This window comes from Atractosteus spatula, chromosome 8 (assembly GCF_055471065.1).
Source record: "Atractosteus spatula isolate fAtrSpa1 chromosome 8, fAtrSpa1.hap1, whole genome shotgun sequence".
In the NCBI taxonomy this organism is placed as follows: Eukaryota; Metazoa; Chordata; class Actinopteri; order Semionotiformes; family Lepisosteidae; genus Atractosteus; species Atractosteus spatula.
In genome coordinates, this window is record NC_142713.1 from 27,615,962 (window position 1) to 27,636,470 (window position 20,509).

Genomic DNA, 20,509 nt, shown 5'->3' on the forward strand with positions numbered 1-20,509 from the left:
AAGATACAGTATACTATATTTAAATCTATACATTATGAGTTACTGGCAATGTAGATATCAAAGAACATGATAACACTGTTTGTAAAGGGTTCCCATCATCTCCAGTATTGATTTACGGTTCTTTCTGTTTGCCTCCTGTATTTTGTCTTGGAACTTGTACTTGTTAAACTTCCACCCAAGTCAGTAAGTGAGTTAGGTCTGTATCGTACTGCACATAATTATTTGGCTTGATGCCATAGCTCCTTTTCATGACTTACAACTGCTGCAACCGATTCCTGCTAATCTGGGTTACACAAGACGTGAAGTTCTGAAATGCTTTTCTGGAAATGTAGATGCACCATGTCTTGAACTGTACAGTGAACCATTGGAATAGCTGCTTCTTCTAAGAACATTAAAGGGATGGCTAAGCTCTCTTTTTTTTTTAACTTTCTTTGACTGTTGTCAAGGTGGGCCTGATATTTCCTTATTCAGCTCTGACTTTTTATAGCTGGATGCACCATTAGGTTTTTTTTTTATTATTAATCCACCCAATGTGGAATCGTTCATTGCTAAGGACCTTTCCAGCACTGAAAGCTCCCAACAAAATGTGACATACAGACTTGCTCCTCTGACTTGCCCACCGACAGATCCGTTCATCATTTCACAAGCTCCATAGCACCTGACAGGAGAGTGATAAAGGACTGGAGGAGAGGCACGTCTCTGATGTCACTGCACGCCTGTAGGCATCCAGCAAGAACAGAGCACCACCTCTTGGTCTGTGACTTTGTCCATTCATTGATTGCCAGAAAGTCGCTTAGGCCTGGTGAGGGTAGTTACAGCCTGAAGCCTCATGTGAGTATGGTAGGACTGGAGGTAACTCGCACACACAGGCACTTCAGAATGGCTGAGTAATCCAGTTAGCATGTGACTGGCAGGTAAGAGCAAACCAGAGCACCTGGAAAAAACCCATACAGACCCAAGAAGAACATGCGAACTTTGCCCAAAGATGCCCCAGTTTGAAAACAGTGTACTCAAAAGCTGTGAGGCAGCCGCCTATATCACCATGCCATGTGGCTCTATGATTCTAAAATGTCTTTTTGTTTGAAGAAAAAAATAGTCCCTGTTTTCAACACAAATGTTCTGCATGTAGACCTGCTGTTTTCTGTAATAAAATATTTCATATATACACCACTTAAAAAAAGATGAAAGCAAATTATTTAATCCTTTTGGTAAATTGTTTATTACAAATTACATATATTTAACACTCCAATAGAAAAGCCAATATGCATTCTATTTACATCTACTAAGAATTTATACATAGTATTTACAAACAATGCTGGTGCTTACTGTATATTGGAGAGACTAGTGAGGGAAATCCCACCATCCTTAGAACACCCAAGGCTAAAATTCCACTCCAGTCCCCTTCTTTACATATAATTTTTTAGTCATAAATACAACTCTATATTTATACACCTTATTTTCTTAAAGAACTCTAGATCATACAAAAATAGCTCTTCATCCAAACTGAGAAACTGCTTAACAATTAAAATGCAGTCAAAACGCATGTATCAAACAGACGGCTTTTTTGTGTGTGTGAAACTGGTTGACCTATGAAGGTAATAAAGTTTGCTAATGAGCAATTAAAAATAAACACCTTGCATTTACAGGCTATTCCTAGCCATAGCAAAAGTTTGTGTGTTCTGTAACAGATACTGTTATTCAGTGTTTCGAACTGCTGACACACTGATTTACAGCCTGGTTGATACATTTAATGAATCAAAAAAGGGAAAGTCTGTTTCTGCAAGGCAGTGAAATTAATATGAATGTTTACAAGGTCAGCAGGGTGGAATATGAAGTTGTCTTTGCAAAGCTGTTTGAGACAGAATATTTATCTCTGGTTTTAATAATTAGACACACCTCCGCTTGGTAACATAACATAGGAAGTCTATTTTGGATGTCATCTGCATTTAAAAATGTGGAATTGCTGAAGGCAGTGTAACTCCAGCATTGTATACAGTTTCATCCTGTGGGTCTCCTTTGAATGGAAAATCCTGAGTCTTGGAAACATCAACTTCTAAGTAACCACTGTTACACAAAATGTATAAAAAGGTATTGCTTAGATGTGTTACAGTAAATATTTAAAAAAAAACAATGATTTTTTTCTCTAATTGGAATGTCCCAGCTGTAAAGTCATAATCCACTAACTTGAATTCATCTGAAAAAAAAAAATGCCCCGTTAGGTTAGAACCATGAAACTCAAATCTTGGGCAACAGCAATGTTTAAAAATATATTTTGACAATTGCTAAAAAACAGTTTTTTGTGTAATGCCCACCCTTACATGATGTCTACGCTAGATAGTTATTAAAATTAATTAATGTTTATGAACTGGCTTTTGAACAAAAATGGCAATATTATCTTCTTGGCTGCAGACAAAGTACAAAGAAAGCGTGACTGTTTAACATTGAGACCACTATCAACAGCTAGCACAGAGATTCCTTACTCTGATTACAGCCAGATACCAAACCTTGACATTGCAGAGATTGTCTATATTCTGTCAAAAATAATGTACCACAAACACATTAACTGGAGGAGGATCAGCCATTGAGCCGAGACCCCCAGTTACTGTATTTATTTCTCTCACTGGAGGGGTTTGTTTTCCTCTGTGTGCCTACGTGGTCAATGTACAATGTTTTCAACTGTGTTATAGCTCTGTAAAATATTTTGTGACAAACAGTTGCGAAGGCAGGGGTAGCTCATAAAATTTGATAACTATCCTTGAATTGTCTTTCTAATTTAGATCAAGACATCCAGTCAATTTTGTCCCTAGAAACCTGTGTTATCAAGTAACCGAAAGGTATGTTGTGTTTTATATTAATATTTCGCATATCTAGGTAAATGAAACATCTAGAGGTCACTTCGTTTTTTAATGTTATTATGTGTTCTACATTTGAAGTCAGTTGTACTTTTTTCAAATGAATAGTTTGGATATATTTACTGTTAAATGATCACGAAGTTGGACATGTCACTTAAGAAAATTCTTTCACATTTAAGAACTACCCTTGGCTGCTGCCATGTGCCCTCACAAGTGAAGAGAAGAATTAAAAGCCAATGAGAATTAAGGAAAATAAGGCTATTCCACTGTGATTGATGTTAGACTTTTAGCAACTCAAATTAATTAAATCTCAAGTGGAGAAGAGATGTGCTGTCATTAATAAAAGAAAAACAGCGTGGAGTTCAAGTTCCTTACAGCTCAGAGATATTTCATCAAAGTCCAGAATAATCTCTATCAAATTATGATTCTCAAAGGTTTAGTTCCTTAAATAAACATTTGTTAGACTGATCATTTAAGTTTCATGTTTCTACTAATTTCAAATGTTGATATTCAAGAAAATACACACCAAAAACAAAGCATTTTCATAAGAACACAATCACATTCAGCAATAGGGAAACAGAAACAAAACTGAATTCCAGCAATTTAAGAGATTAAAGTGTTGTACTATCAACATAGGCGTAAGCATTTGAAACCACAGTATTCAGGACTTGACAATAAGAGAACAATATGGAGATCAATGAAGATTGGGTACTTCAGAATAAGCATATACAAAACACATCAACTGACAATATACAATCTACAGATGGCAAGAAAACAATTCCATAGATTACTGTCATAGCCTATATACTGTAGGAAAATGAGATTGTCACAGTACACATACTGTATATATCCATATATACACACTACCATTCAAACATTTGGAAACACAATGTTTGTAAAGTACAGGGGAACCATATTATTTACTTTTCTTTATTGCAATTATAAATTTGTAATAGGTTTATTACATGTATATTTGCAAACTAATATATTTGCATCGCTGAATTGATAGTCTCTATACTATACTGTTGGCTGGCAGTGTAATGACACCCAGATTTATCCTCCCTATTCTAGGAAAGCTGGAGAAATTATGGAAGGTTTAAATGTTGCCTGAGTATATACCACTACCGAATTTTGTAATGGTTATGAAGCCCTGAAGCTTTCAAAAGGCCTTGTTTTAATACTAGTTGCCAGTATTATTGGTTCAAATTCTGCCAAGTGTCTTGTGTGCATGTCTGTGGCAGTGAATAGCAGTGATGCCATCAGTAGAGGAATGAGACGAAATATTAGTAAGTATTCTGTTGGTTCAGTGATCGGCAGTGTGGAGATACGGGTTGTGTTCGATGGGGAGGCGTAGCTCTCAACAGAGAGCGATGTGTTGCGTTAGTAAACACAACTGAGCAGAGTTTAAGAACTGATGAGTCTCAGCTGTGGGAACGCTGACAAGACCTTAGTCTTGCGCTAGCTGCAGACAAAAGAGAGGATGGGTCTCCCGTAAGAAGAGGCTCGGGCTGTGAGAGAGCAGGGCTGAAGCAGGACAGCAGGGGTGTGAGGCCCTGCTGGTGTGGGCCCTGCTAGCAGATCGTGTCTGCCTTACAACTGCATGAGAGAAGGCAGACTAGTTTTGGCAGATAAATCCCGATAAGGGGCATAGAGAATGAGCAACATTTCCAACATTTCAATTTCATTTCCAGAAGGAACTGGGACCATTAAAAGGGACTGGGAAGAATGACAGTCCCAGAGGGGACTAGGTCTGTGAACAATTGGAGCCTATCTGTGTGCAGTAGTCAGATGAGCCAAAATTTTTAAAGTGGTGGCAGTCTATTGTAGTGAGAGACCAGGGTTGTTCATTGTGTCCACATCCTCCACCAATATGTGACATCATGGGGGTAGTGCCTACATCCTCCACCAAGTTGTGACATCACATGTGACATCACGAAGGTAGTGCCTACATCCTCCACCTAGAAGTGACATCATGGGGTGGCCACTCTTTGTTGCTCTCTCACAGTAGCCAATGAAAAAGAGACCGCTTTGTTTGTCACAAAGTGATTTTGAAATCTACCAATAATGATAAAGGATTAACATACATTATGAAACAAGCTACTCAGCCATGCTGTTGAAGACAATACCCTCTGTTCTTTCAAAAAATGACTGGATGAGAATTAGTTACACAAAGCCAAATGGCTTTTAAAAAGATTATTTGATCTGATGGCTGATGAGCTTTAGTTCCTGGACACTGCCTGTGCTAGTCACAGCAGCTGGGTAGGATCACAGCTTTCAGACAGTCTGAAAAAATATAGTAGTTACTCCCAAATATGTGAATCTGTTCTGGGGAATCTATTTGTTCTTTCAGATTTTTATTTTAGCTTTTATTGAGCTTAGTTGCCATATAATTTTCCAAACAATAGTGTACCCTTAGAGCTGGTGATTGGAGTCCTAAAATGCATGAACGAAACAGTTTGCTCTGCAATATGTTTAATCTGTTGGTTAATTCTGGGGAAAAAAGTGTTCCTTATAACACATACAGTGTGGAGCAGGTAGTCTTGGTTTTGATTTCCTTGTGTTTTGGGGTTTAAATATCATGTGGGGCAATGTGAAAAGAAAAAAAGCTTCTGTTAGGTGTTTTTTTTTTTTAAAAGGGTCAAGCGAATAGGAAAATAACTACAAACAAGGCATGTTAAGAAAAACACCATATTTAACTTGTCTTAATATGCTGATATATGAGGCAACAAACACTTCTTCAAAGGTAGCCAGAATATTTCCTTATAAAGGGATTGCAAATTGGACTGTAAAGTACAAAGTGGATCTAATTGGTCAGGATGCAAAGATATTAGTGAATCTAAGGACTGCAGTGAAGTATGATATTTTAATCTCACTCAGCCTCTCTGTATATGGTGTTTCAAGACATTAAACAGTAATGTAATACTGATATATATATTTACCATTATTAAATAGGATATAAAGCAGTCCTGTCCTTGCTATACCATCATAATGGCATACAGAAGTAATATACACTGTAGTTATCTTGCTGAAATACCCTGAATTCTGGAGTCACCTTATAAATAAATCAGGTTCCATGCAAAAAATTTTTTTTTCAAATCATGAAATGCTTGAAGAAGCCAATAATAAATAAATGTATATGATATTCCTGATTTATTGTAATGACTAAATTCACTATTCATGAATATCAAAACACTGTCTGTTTTCATTGTGAGTTTAAATTTAAACATGACATTCAGGAGGGTCGTTTTCACTCTTGCTTCGATCAAGAAAAACTACTTTAGACATAAGACTGTATTCCACAATATTTGAGGTCTAGACATAACAAAGCTTTGCAGTATATTAGCATCCCAGAGAGTTACATTAATTTTTAATTCTTTCTGAACTCATATGATCATATTATCATTTCAGCTATAAATCATACAACACGGCATAATGATACATTAGGTGCACTGGACATCTGTCAAAAAAACAGAATACTGCCAGTGCTCTGGAATGCACTGCATATTTATATCAGGAAATATAACTCTGGTCCCAACCTTTTCTACTTGTCATACTGTTGACTGAACAAGCAATGGCCTAATTAACGCTGATGTATGTGCCGAGAAAATGTGTCACTTTCCTTGAGCAGCTGCAAATAAAGAAAAAGTATCTGTTTTTAATCTAGTGACATTGTATGCTAACTGTACATAAAGACTGCTTTGAGTCTTCTATGGTTCTACGAGGAGTCTATGATCCAAGAATGCAGTCCATTTCCTGTTTGTTCCTAATGACATGGAACGAATGTCACAGACTGTGAGTGGTAACCTTCAACTTTTTGGTGAGAAGGCGAAATTGACTTGCTCTCCGATATGTTGCCCGGCTTCTCAGAGCTAATGAAGGTGACCAGAGCTTGAGTAGAGTCACATGATTGTTTCTCAGCATCCTCAGAGTTCAGGGAAACCAAGCTGGCCTGCTTGGACCTCTTTAACAATCGTGTCTTCTTCAGAAGGAGGCTGAGATCTTCTTTGAAATGCGGGTTAAAGAGCATGTAGAGGAGGGGATTCAAGCAAGCGGGCAGTGGGACGATGACCAGGAGAATGGACTTGATCACTTCTGGGCTGATGAAGGACAGGTTGAGCAAGGAGGAGAAGGAGAGGAAGGCCACGGGGAAATAGAGTATGCAGTTGGTAAAAAGAAGCCAGGCAACATGTTTAATCATGGAGCAGTCCCAGAAGTTGTCCAGTTCTCCCTTCTCCAGGTTGCAGTACAGTCTAGTGTAGGTGACGGTCATTACGAAAAAGCACAGGGAGTTCAGCAGCACTAAGGCCACCATGAACCCTAGGCTGGACGGTTCTCCAAAGGGCAGGGGAAGACACAGAGAGGAGATGCCATACTCGCCCACGTGCAGTAGAGGCAGGACAGTAATGGCCAGTGCCAGAACAAAGCAGAAGGCAGACACAATCCTGACGTTATTGGTGGAGGACTTTATCTCTACTCTCTTGGAACACTTGATGGACACGCCCCGCTCCAGCGCGGCAGTGGTCAGCAGGAAGATACATGTTTCGGAAGCAAAGACGGACATGAAACCTGTAATCTTGCAGCCTATGCCACTCTCCCACCATGCCCCGTATTTGGCGAATCTGCCAAATGTCAAGGCATCAACCACTGCAAGGATGCCACTGGAAAGTCCCATTAGGCTATTGACCACGGCCAGGAGTCCTATCAGATGCTTGGCTGGTGACACATAGGTCGGTGAGAAGAATATAATGACTGCTACCAGTCCATTACAGACAAGAGACAACACCACTATAATCCAAACGCCACTACGAATGAGCCAGCTCCCGAACAGATGATCACAAGGCCGAAAAGGTCCTAGAATGAAACAATAAAATCTTTTACCATGTTTGTTTTCGGAAACCGCTTTTGAAGGCAGACGTTTTCCAATCTTATAAAGCAAACAAAATGTCAAGTTTTGCTGTAGTTTTCCTCCTTTCCATCTGCTAGTTCTTTCCTCCTTGTTTTAGAAAAATATAAATGCACATTGCAATAAAAAATTGAAACATGTTCCAAATTAAAGTGGAATGTGAAATTTTTGAGGAGGAACATTGAATGCCTGCTTGATTGTTTTACTGAACATGATGAGGACCATCCACTAAACATGGTGATACACAGATGTCTTTAAATGTCAGCAAGCAAGGAGCGACCATGTTATGCAATGAAACGAAAGTACTTAAACTTCTGTTTGTGCTTTTGTGATTCTCTAGACACATGGTATTAAAGAACATTCAAATGTGTTTGTCCCCTGTTCTCTCCAGTTTTCTATATATAGAGAGATCTACTCACCTGGGGCTGGAGAACACTGGACTGAATGTTGAGCTTTTGGGTCCTCCTCAAGGTCAAGCAGAAAGTCCTCCAGGTCTTGATCCTCTGGAAATAGAACATGTAAATCAGTAGTGCTTTCACTGTCTGGGGGCATTTCCACAAGCAGAGAGAATATCTGTGCTGTGCGTGTTTTTTTTACTGCATTAACTGAACTTTCAATGAGGCAGTGCTAAAATCTGTTCCAAAAAGACACTCATGCTAACACATACAGTGGTGTGAAAAAGTGTTTGCCCCCTTCCTGATTTCTTATTTTTTTGCATGTTTGTCACACTGAAATGTTTCAGATCATCAAACAAATTGAAATATTAGACAAAGATAACACAAGTAAACACAAAATGCAGTTTTTAAATGAAGGTTTTTATTATTAAGGGAAAAAAAAATCCAAACCTACATGGCCCTGTGTGGAAAAAGTGATTGCCCCCCCCCCCTGTTAAAACATAAATCAACTGTGGTTTATCACATCTTTGAAAAGCTGAGTTCAATTTCTCTAGCCACACCCAGGCCTGATTACTGCCACACCTGTTCTCAATCAAGAAATCACTTAAATAGGACCTGCCTGACATAATTGAGTAATTGAGATTTTATCAGTCTGGAAAAGGTTATAAAGCCATTTCTAAAGCTTTGGGACTTCAGGGAACCACAGTGACAGCCATTATCCACAAATGGCGAAAACATGGAACAGTGGTGAACCTTCCCAGGAGTGGCCGGCCGACCAAAATTACCCCAAGAGCGCAGGGACGACTCATCCAAGAGGTCAGAAAAAACCCCACAACAACATCCAAAGAACTGCAGGCTTCACTTGCCTCAGTTAAGGTCAGTGTTCATGACTCCACCATAAGAAAGCGACTGGGCAAAAATGGCCTGCATGGCAGAGTTCCAAGACGAAAACCACTGCTGAGCAAAAAGAACATAAAGGCTCGTTTCAGTTTTGCCAGAAAACATCTTGATGATCCCCAAGACTTTTGGGAAAATACTCTGTGGACGGCCGAGACAAAAGTTGAACTTTTTGGAAGGTGTGTGTCCCATTACATCTGCTGTAAAAGTAACACAGCATTTCAGAAAAAGAACATCATACTAACAGTAAAATGTGGTGGTGGTAGTGTGATGGTCTGGGGCTGTTTTGCTGCTTCAGGACCTGGAAGACTTGCTGTGGTAAATGGAACCATGAATTCTGCTGTCTACCAAAAAATCCTGAAGGAGAATGTCCGGCCATCTGTTCATGACCTCAAGCTGAAGCGCACTTGGGTTCTGCAGCAGGACAATGATCCAAAACACACTAGCAAGTCCACCTCTGAAAGGCTTAAGAAAAACAAAATGAAGACTTTGGAGTGGCCTAGTCAAAGTCCTGACCTGAATCCGATTGAGATGTTGTGGCATGACCTTAAAAAAGCGGTTAAGGCTCGAAAACCCTCCAATGTGGCTGAATTACAACAATTCTGCAAAGATGAGTGGGCCAAAATTCCTCCACAGCGCTGTAAAAGACTCATTGCCAGTTATCGCAAATGCTTGATTGCAGTTGTTGCTGCTAAGGGTGGCCCAACCAGTTATTAGGTTTAGGGGGCAATCACTTTTTCACACAGGGCCATGTAGGTTTGGATTTTTTTTTCCCTTAATAATAAAAACCTTCATTTAAAAACTGCATTTTGTGTTTACTTGTGTTGTCTTTGTCTAATATTTCAATTTGTTTGATGATCTGAAACATTTCAGTGTGACAAACATGCAAAAAAATAAGAAATCAGGACTTTTTCACACCACTGTACCCCATTAAAATAATCTATATGTACAGGCAACACAGTAAAACAGTTTTTTGCGCCGGCACACGACAACATGAGGAGGACACCGTAGCCAGTAGGATTCAAACCTGTGTGGGGAGACCCCAAGGGATTTCTAGTACACCGCCTTAACCACTCGTCCATGACTACAGTTCGGTATGTTGTAACTCTTACAGCCAGCAGGTCAGTAGAAATTGTCTACTAGCACACAGAGGTAGGATACCATTTGTCCATTAAATATCTCCTTAAAGGAAGGGCTTTATTGATTTAAATTAAGGTTGATTATAGTCTAAAATAAAAGGCATTTTATTTTAGACTATAAAACACAACAAACTGGTATTGGAATCAATTGCGTTTTTAATTTCTCTCACTATATTTTTCGTGTTGTCTCAGTCTATAGATGCCTTTTCTGTCTATATGTGTTGTGTATATAACCATGGTCAAGCTAAGCATTACTTTTTCTACAGAATTACAGTTTGGGAATTGTAGAATGGGATTGTGCATGTTCTCTATGACTATTGATCTTGTCCTTTAAACACTGAATTGAATGATATACAGTAGCTTGGCTTATCAACTTTGGTCCATGAGTTAGAGGTTTTGATCTTGGATACATCATACAATAACCCCTTCAGTTGTGCACATAACCATAAATTGCACTTGGCCACAAACCAATACTCATTTATTGAGTAGTTTGATTAAACGTGGGATAAAGAAATTCCTAATTTTTGTTATTTGTGCCTCTATGAAATGTCTTTGTATGGGTTGATATTCCTCATGCAGAATGTGTGAAGGATCTGAGGAGACACTGACCGCTAGTCTCAGCATCCTTTCAGTGTAAGCAGTCTGTACGTTTTGCTCATGTGGCTGCCCCACTAGCTTAGAACGCATCTTGACATCTTGGCCTTTTGTTGCACACGAAGACTATTATACGAATCGGTAGTTTCACACTGCAAGACACTTTGTACCACAACATGTTTGACAAGGAGTTTGTAATGTCAGACCTTGGTGGCCCATAATGCTTGTCTCTTTCTTGCCTAACTCATCTCTGCTGCTGTTCTCCTCCTTGTCCCAGAGGTTAGTAGGCTTATTGTGATTTTCGCAGGACACAAAGGCACAGCACTGGAAAGCATAAGGCATTTCCATGACTCTGGGGAAAAAAAAAAACAGGAAGAGTATATTATAACACCTAAAAAAGTATTTTTTCACACAATATTTAATAACAAGTACTTAATTAGTATTTAATAGTACAAACTATTGTTTGTATCGGCCAAAATTGCAACATGTCTGAACTTTTCACCCATTTCTGTAGGAAGGAGACATTATGTAAGATACTATAAATTATCACTATCTTTAAAAAAAACAACATACAGTACCAGTTTCAGTGTCTTGAAAAAAATGATGAAAAATACTGTAGAACATACAAACCGGAAACAATCCTTTTCATCAGTAAAAAGCAAAACAACTCAAAGAAGCAATAATAAGTCCAATGTTTAATTGACAAAGTCTGTTTTCTCAGATTAGACTTCAGCTTCACTTTTTTCCATTCTTAATGTGCCACCCTCTTTTAGAAATATTCACCTGTGTTAGCCTTTGAATTCAAGTCTAACAGACTTTGCATACGGTACATCCACCCACCCATCCATTTCCCAACTGCCTCAGCCTGTTCCCGGTTTCAGAGGAGCTAGAGCCTGTCCCGGCAAGCTAAGGGCACGTGCACAAGGTGGGGTAACCCCTGGACAGGACGCCATTCCATTGCAGGGCAGACGCACAGACACAGACATGCACACACTCACACCTAGGGCCAAGCTTCTGGGAAACCATTTCATCTACCAGTATGTCTTTGGACTGCGGATCACTAGAAGGAAACTTATTCAAACTTACAAATTCCAAGCACAGAACACCTCGGGTCTGGAATTGAACCCAGGGTCCCAGCGCTGTAAGGCAGCAATGCTAACCACTGAGACAATATGCCACCCGACATGGACACACGCATGCAATAATAAAAGAAAAAATGTATTTAATGCTGCACTAAAAAAAATCTATTGATCTTTACCAGGTACAGTACTGCATTTATCTCACAGAACAGCACGCAACATTGGCTCCAATTCTACTTCACTTGTTCAGTTTCTTCCAGAAATGCATCAGTTTTAATAGAAAGAGTGCGCTTCATTTGACTCATTTGTCTGTTTTTACACTGCGGTCATTGGCTCAGAACAAGTACCCCTGGGTTTCATGTTTTTATTGTTTGTGTTTTTATGAAGTTTCCAACAAAAAGTTCAGGAGGGATGACAACAGCCAAGTTCAATCAGACGCAGCTGTCAGCAATTCGTAAACATTGCTGATGACATTTCCTCACCTAAAACAATCATACATACTATACCCTTTTCTCCTTCACATCTTTTTGCATCACACCTTCACCTCATCTCCACCTTTGCAGCTGCCCCTTGGTCGCTTCTCACTGTGCATGGGGGTCCCAGCCTCCTCGCTCTGTGGCCAGGAGGTTAGCCCTCAGCCAAGTGGGATAATCTAAATTTGGACTAAAACACTCCATAATACTTTCAGCAGTTTAGTTCTTGAGTGTTGTTATTCCTAGTGAGCTTTTTTTAAGGTCTCAAAGTATGATTATCATATACAGTATGCCCCAGACGTGCTCCAGGAGCAAGGGCTTTCAATTAAGAGTGGATATGAAAACACTTGGGTATAGGTTTACTGTGACCTGCAGAACAGTACTTATGTCTTTACCTCAGTTTTGGAAAGTTGTCTGCAGATAACAGCTCCTGTAGGCCTTCGTTGCCAGCTAGTTTCAGATGGGTTAGACTGTGCAACCCAGTCACAGGCAGGGAAGACAGAAGATTTGAAGTCAGATCCCTGTGAGAAGAAAACTGTGGTCAAGAACTGACAATGAGCAGAATCGAGGGAGGAGTCATTCCGCAATCTGAGTTCTCTCCAGACCATCTACAAAAAATTGCAATACTTACAGTTTAATTAATGAAGGCAGGTTGGAGAATGCATTGGGATCAACTGCATGTAACTTATTCCAGGCAAGGTCACTGCAGAATAGAGGAAAATTGTTTTAAATATGCTGGCCTGTTTCTCTGTATGAAACATTAAAAAACCATTTTCTGATGATTCAAACAATACTACTATTGTCTGTCGAGTCAATAATTTTTTTCCTGAAATGTATATATGATTAAGTCTTTCAGTAATAGTTTTTGAAAGTCTGTGGTGAACTATTCATTTGCAGCTTCAATAATAAAAGTACAAAACTCCACCATGTTCTCTGTGTAAAACAGGGAATAATTGCACTGAATATGTATGACTACTTGATGGTAATGTAAAATCTGACATTTTAAGCAAAAATAAAGGATTTGAGGAATATATTGCTTACAAATTATTGCTTCACAAAGCAAATAAAGGTCTCAACGAATTCAATAAAATATATGATTTATCTTGATTATACTGTATATGGATTCATATAATTATTAATATATAGGAATAGATTTAGATAACAAAAGTGCTCAAAAGTGGTTCAGGATTGTGTAAAATGACAATGTGCAAATTGTTAATATGGTTTTAATTTTTTATTGATATAATATGCAGACATGTGCAAAGTTACACAGCACAGTCTATTAAGAAAGCTGTCAAATTACATAAGGAAGGATCCTAACCAGTTATTTATCCCGGAGAAAGGTCCTTGTTATTCTTAGCATTTAACAGTCTCTTTATTGTCATTAAGCTGAGATATCATAAGGAATCAGAGGACTGGCACTGTGGGAAGTTTTGGAAGATAGCACATTGGATACAAGACATTGAAAGTCAAACAGCTCAGCATGTCTGGACACCAAACTGGAGCCACAAGTAATCATTTCAAGTCTGCTTTTATGACACAATCCATCAAGTATGTATGATGATGACCATTGTCATTTATCTCCAGGAAACTGATGCTTTTTGAAAACTCACTTTCATAAGACAGCATCAAGACATATCTGATAGACATTTGATGGCATCATAAAACATTCTCATACCAGAGAATAAGCTAAGAAAAACCGCCAAGAACAGGAGCATGCTTGAGTAACTCCTTAAATTATACAGGAGTGCTCACTAAGTGAACATCAGCCCAACCGGATTCTGGCATGGTGAGAACACATTGCAATCATTCTTCACTTACTGCCAAGGCAAGAGCTGAGTGGGATTATTCGGAGCTGTATTTATAGTTGAGATATTTGTTTATAGTAGGCACACTGTTTGAGAGAAGTGTACCCTGCAGCTGTCAAAAGGAAAATGTTGTGAACAGAATGTCATATCACAGGGTCCGCCAATAAATTCCTTGCACAACTAAAAATCAAACATTGAGCTGTAGTCTATCTTTCTGCCAGCCTTTCTGTTCAAAAGCCTACCCAGCTAATCTACCCACATCTATCTAAATTTGTGGTGAGTCTTTTTTTCTTCTACTACAGTAACAAATGAACTTTTAGAACTCTGCAAAAGATTCATTAATAACAAATAATTAAAAAAATGTTCTAAAGTTCATCTTTAAGCCACATCACCAGCCGGGGAATATCATATTACTCAGCTGAATGAAAGTTTGGCTGCTATTGTTTTTCTTTGATGGTCATGACAGAAAGAACTGATACATGGATGCAGTGACCATGAAGCTCAAAGAAACAGGAAAATCCATTCTTCCATCCATCTGCAATTATCTTGCAGTCCAGTACAGTTGGAGCCTAACTCCACAAACAGGATGATGGTAAAATTATTAAACACATTGCAAAGATTAAATAAAATAGGCAGAATACTTTTAGGAGCAAAAAAACTAAAAATGATTGTGTTCACAGTGTACATGTAGAATTGCATTGTACTGTATAACAAAATGTATACACTTCATAATGACAGAGAACAAATGTGTTCACTGAACCTTCTTTTGAAGGCATTTAGAAAAACTATTATACTATACTATTATATTAAATATCTGTCATTTTTAAATCAAATGTCAATGTTTTCAAACTTTGTGTGGCAATGTAAGGAAATATTCCCATTCCTGTTCTTTTTTTCTGCTAATTTCTCAGTTTCATTAGGTGAAGACACAGGGTTTTTACTTATCCTTAGTCATTCTTTACAAGGACTAAAAAAACAGTTTTAAAGAGTGTAAAAACAACTGAAGAGAAAAAAGTGAGGGATGCAGTTAGAAACAGGAAGCTCAGACTCCTCTCCCCTTTGAATGTAAAGTTTGTAAACAATTTTCCCACTTTGTCAACAAGGAATTCAGACTATTATACTGTTTATGATATATTCATTCTATCTCCAAATTGAAGTTCTTAATAGAGGGATGATGACAACCAAGCTTTTTTCCACTGTTGTTCTAAATTATAACCATTCCTGACGTCATTTCTCAAAGCTATATTATGCACTACTCAAATCTCTTTAAATTTTCTTAAATTTTTCAGAAACTTTAAATTTCTTGGCTCTTCCCATCTATACCATTGTAGCTACCACTGGGCTAACTTGTCAGTCTGCATGAGTGTCCTACCCTTCTTGCCTATGGCCAGGGCATTGAGCCAAATTTGATTATACATAATTTCTCAAATATCCTCAAATGCAAATGTAGTTCTTGAGTGAATTCCTTGTGAAATTATTGTTAACAACACACTCTTACTTATTTGTTCTTATATGCCTTTTTTCCCTGTTAATTAAATATACTTGAACATCTTAATTATATTATACTAGGTCAAGAATTAGGACAATGGTAAAGAATAGTATACAGTACAAGTATGCAAGTATGTAGTATTTAGTCTATTTTTGTTTTAGGTCACGGGTAGGAAACCTTACAATGCAGCTGAATGCGCCAAACAGTATTTTTGAATGTGAGCCTCTCCTACATGTGATACATTTGCCCGACATAGCAGAAAAAATACTTCTTTCAAAGAATTCCCTCTCAGGCTGGTAGTCATACTGTAGCTAATGTGTGTATGTTTGAATACTCTTCTATTACAGTATACGTGACAAGGTCTGACATTGTCACCTGTTTTTTTTTGTGAAAACTTAAAAAAACAGCTTTGTAGCCAACACCTTGAGTAATGAGTTCTCCAACAATGAAGATGACAGACAGGTCAAACATGAAAAAACTGCATTTCTGTGAAAAGAAAGCGACTTTCAGTTTTTCTACAGATTCGGATTTGCTCGCACGCCTGGAGCATTGACACTGGGCAGAATGCAAGATCTCCAAACACCACCAGCAAGGTCAGGGGTCCCTTGAGAAAAAGCACCTCCATAAAGGTGGTGAAGGGCGTTCAATCGAAAGAGGAGGTTGGCTTTGTATTCATGTGCAGGAGGAGGTAGGCTGCCTTGCTTGGAAAGAGTTGTTTTACCTTCCTGGGTATTGTAACGATTAGCTATTCAAGGCTTGGGGGAACACATTCACAAAGGGCAAAAGAAAACACTGCAGCTCTAAGTGCAGACTGTGAGCACTCTATTGTTTCAGCTGTGAAAAGTTTATTCAGAAAAGTTACTTTTCTGTACAGGGATTTTTTAAAGAATTAAACAAAAAGACTTCTGAAAGGGGAATTTAAGATTCCCCTGAGACTGCTTCTGATATCAGACTGTTTCATTCATTTAAGTTCTTTACTGCTGAACAAATTATTTGATGTTTTTAATGTCGCAGCTGTTGGTGGAGTAAGCACACATTAATCTTTAACAGGAGAGGGTCTGTTTTAATCTTCCTTGTGCTAAATGAGAACAAGACAGTCGATGGGAAGACAAAGTGCTATTAAATGTTTATATAAACTTATATAGGATATCAGGGATAATGAATGGGCCATTACGCAACCTTGGGTGTGTTTTCCTTTCGGCACAAAGCACTTATTTAGTCTCTTTCTAACACTCTGTGTACAAAACAGAAGTTTCATCAAAGTACTTAAGACTACTTCACAGAAAGTAATGGACTAGTATGAATTTGATCTTTGTCTCAGTCTGCCATTTATCTGTGTCTAGAAGTTTTCTAGAGGACTCTTTTATTTACAAAACACAATTACTTTATTTGGCTCCTGATCCTTGTGCAGAAGGAGCATGTGAATCACAATCTGAAATTACTTTCTTTTTAGAGCACATTGAAATAATGCTAAATAAAGTATTTAATATTACTTTTCTAGCAATAATAATTTAAAGCACTGATATTTTTCTTAAAATGATATCCTGCTCTGTGATAAGCAGCCTAGAGCTACAGAAAGACAATAACCTCCTGTCAGGACATATTTATCAGGTACACAAAATGCACATTATTGAAAACATTCATTCATCAAGGAGTAAATGAAGGGCAAAAGAAGGGGCTAGCAACATCCAGGGGGATGCCCCAGAGCTGTCAAACACACTGAGAAGTGGATGATGTTTTATTCTACAGGACTCTGGAAGGCACAGCAGTACTTAGATCAGAAGCATGATAACAGAGGAGTACAGAGTCCAACTGTAGTTCACATATCAAAGTTCTACAGCTTCTCAGGAAACTTATGAGAAGTGGTGAAGCTGGGGTCTACATGGGTAGCTTGACCCCATGCTGAATGCAAATGACAGCAAACAGGGTGGGAGTAGTGTACGTTTAAAGACAGCTCAGAAACCTGAGGTTATAAACAAGACGGTCTAAAGTCTCAGAGGCACTAAATCTGACCCTACATTCAATTGTAGAAATTAATAATTTAACACGTGAGTGCATTTCATATTGCACTTACCAAGTATATGCCTATAAAGTATGTGTATTTTAGATGTAGGACAAGTAAATCATAAAAGGAAACTTAATAAAGTTATTTATAAAATTAAAAAAAATGATAATCTTATTTAATAAAAGGCTGCCACCATGATTGTTTCTTTCAGATACATTCTTTAAAATGCTTGAAGATAAGTAATTGTATAAAGTGAAACACTGACATCCTAATATATTTAGGATGACTCATTTTGAGGTTTGTAGTAACACCCCATGATGATAATCTGCTGCAATTTTAAGACTTTAGTGGACTCAGTGTTAAATTGTTTTGAGCTTTTAACATTTAGTATTATGCATTCGGCAATACTTTTGCAAATGGAGCAAACAACTACGTTTAATAATGATGTAATGTAATACATCCAATGTGCAACAGTTGAAACTCAAGCCTTTTCAGATGACAGACAGTAAATAACAGATTGGGCCCAGTGTAAAACGACCTTCAGTGATACAAAAACTTTACACAGTGAAAAACAGCCCTGGGGTCCAACAGACTCCACAACACCACAGAAGGGATTAATCTTTCACTGCTCAATTTTTAACCTATCAACTCATGACATCTGCCTGCCAAGTTTAATTATTGTGTGATGATTATTTTTTTTGCCCAATATCAATATCTGACCCTTTTAAGGTTGTTGCCAAAAGAAACGGTCAGTTACTCACAGGGATCTCAGCGCTGTGAGCTCCTGAAATGTATTGGCTTTAACCTCATGAATTTCATTGTGATGGAGGTCACTGAAAACACAAACAAAGCAGCAAGAATTTCAAAGTTATGCCTTGTTTTTGGAAAAAAAAATGTTTTGTAGTATTGGTAATTTAAAGGTTGTGGTAACATTTTTAATTTTTTAGACTCACATTCTTTGAATCTTTATGCATCCATTAAAGCTTGGTAAGTGCTGTATCAAATTGTAGGACAAATCCCTGAAAAGGCAAAACCAAAACTTTAATTAGTACACATACTGCTGATGTTGTACACTACACAAAAGATTAATTCCAAAATAGATACCAGTTTGCATTACATTTCCTTTTAGAAACGAAAAGCACAAAAACAAAAAGCAAAATCATGATTCTTGGCAAACTGATCTATTAAAAATAGATTAACGTATTAGCGCAGGGTGATCTTTTAAGGCAGAATAGTATTTAGCATAGCAACTTACAGTACTTGCAGGTTTGGTAACTGCTCACACACAGCACTGGGAAGAGAGGTAATCTGAGCTCCGGTGATGGTCCTAATTCAAAGTCAAATAAGATCATTACGACTAGAGGTGGTTCTTGAACTTCATTCGCTTTCAACTTTCTACCCACAAATCAACATCACATTACTCATCATAAATAAGCCAGACTGATAATATTAAATCCAGCAATGTCAGGTAATCATGGGTCAGCGTCACTCAAGAGTTTTATTATAAGGGTTGTAAGTTCAGTGAAAGGGTATCCACAAATGTTGTGATCAGAAGAGAGCTAATTCATTTCAAAATTCAAAATTCATTCTATCCATTCGTTTAAGTACACAATGCACAGTACAACACTGCCTGATGAAAAAAGTCCATATACTTGTATTTGATAAGACATATTAAGCAAATTATTCGATCAGAATTAAGAACTTACAGGCTTTCCAGGCTTTTGGTGCCAGTAAGGTCTGGAAATTCGGTGATTTCTGTGGCTCCATTAAGTGACCTGGAGGTAAGAAAACAGGAGAGAGACAGAGCTTGTTAACAAACAAAAAAAAGCATGCAATGTATTACACTAGACTCCAAATGTTTGAAGAGTATCTGTTTAAGTACATGCCTAAGAAGAAAATGCAGAAACTGACTTACAGAGTGCGTAATTCAGGCAAGTGCTGGAAAGCAGACTTCCCTACAAACTGGATGGGATTGTCATAGAAAAATCTGTAAAAAAACACAGGATTTACAGTTTGCTGTACCCTCTGTCAAGGAGGTCTGGTGGTGGAGTGATGCCTAATGGGAACACAAACTTTAACCTATATCTGGTAATGGGCAGTAACAAATTACATAGTGTGAGATGGGTTAATTGAAAAAAAAAACTGCAGAATCCTGTGTGGTAAGGAGCTGCATGCTACTGGCTGAAAAATTCAAGAAAGTAATGACCATAAGGACAGTTCTAGGCTGTGTAGGAGTTTCTTCAGCAGAATATGAGAAGACTGTCGAACATGTGGCAAGAGTTGGGAGCAAGGCTTAAGCCACCAGCAAAGAACAAAGCTGGCTTAAAAGACATGACTGATGATGTATTATTGCCTTGAAATACAGCGAGACAATGCCAAAATATCTAAAAGTTAGAAAAAATGCCCCGTAAATATTACAACTATCCAATCACATTCTGAATTGTTATGTTTTAGATTTTATTTACTGGAAATGTATGAGATTAGTAATATTGCTTTGTACTAATTGATAAATCAGGAAATGCCTGTCTTATTTATTTGTTGTATATGTAAATATTTAACAATTAACCAAATACTATTATCAGTCACTGTACTTACAGTACTGAACACTTCATAGACTGCTATCATGTTTTTTTTAGCTAACTTTCCACTACAAAGTTTTACAAATTAAAAACTACATTGGAGAACAATATATTTCTGTACCACTGACACTGTGGCTGTTGTTGAATTTTATATCGCATTTTATTACCTACATAAATTAGCTTGGCATTTATAAAACTTTCATATCTGAATTATGACTGCATAAAAGCCAACTAAACATAAGCTGTGTTAATGCAAGTACATCGAATGAAACAAAAAACAAATGCATTTAAACTGA

General features: G+C 37.8%; 1 protein-coding gene across 1 annotated transcript in view; it reads right to left on the reverse strand.

Moving 5' to 3' along the window:
- Nucleotides 1-1,203: 1,203 nt before the first annotated feature.
- The window catches only part of LOC148829342 (leucine-rich repeat-containing G protein-coupled receptor 5-like), a 98,474-nt gene continuing 79,168 nt past the window's right edge, over nucleotides 1,204-20,509 (reverse strand). The window contains exons 9-18 of the mRNA XM_088924143.1: nucleotides 19,550-19,621; nucleotides 19,341-19,409; nucleotides 18,890-18,961; nucleotides 18,588-18,653; nucleotides 18,396-18,467; nucleotides 12,964-13,035; nucleotides 12,728-12,853; nucleotides 10,987-11,132; nucleotides 8,175-8,258; nucleotides 1,204-7,703 (exon numbers count right to left, since the gene is read on the reverse strand). Coding sequence (XP_088780269.1) covers nucleotides 6,616-7,703; nucleotides 8,175-8,258; nucleotides 10,987-11,132; nucleotides 12,728-12,853; nucleotides 12,964-13,035; nucleotides 18,396-18,467; nucleotides 18,588-18,653; nucleotides 18,890-18,961; nucleotides 19,341-19,409; nucleotides 19,550-19,621 — 1,867 coding nt within the window. The 3' untranslated portion in view covers nucleotides 1,204-6,615. The remainder of the gene's footprint in view (nucleotides 7,704-8,174; nucleotides 8,259-10,986; nucleotides 11,133-12,727; nucleotides 12,854-12,963; nucleotides 13,036-18,395; nucleotides 18,468-18,587; nucleotides 18,654-18,889; nucleotides 18,962-19,340; nucleotides 19,410-19,549; nucleotides 19,622-20,509) is intronic.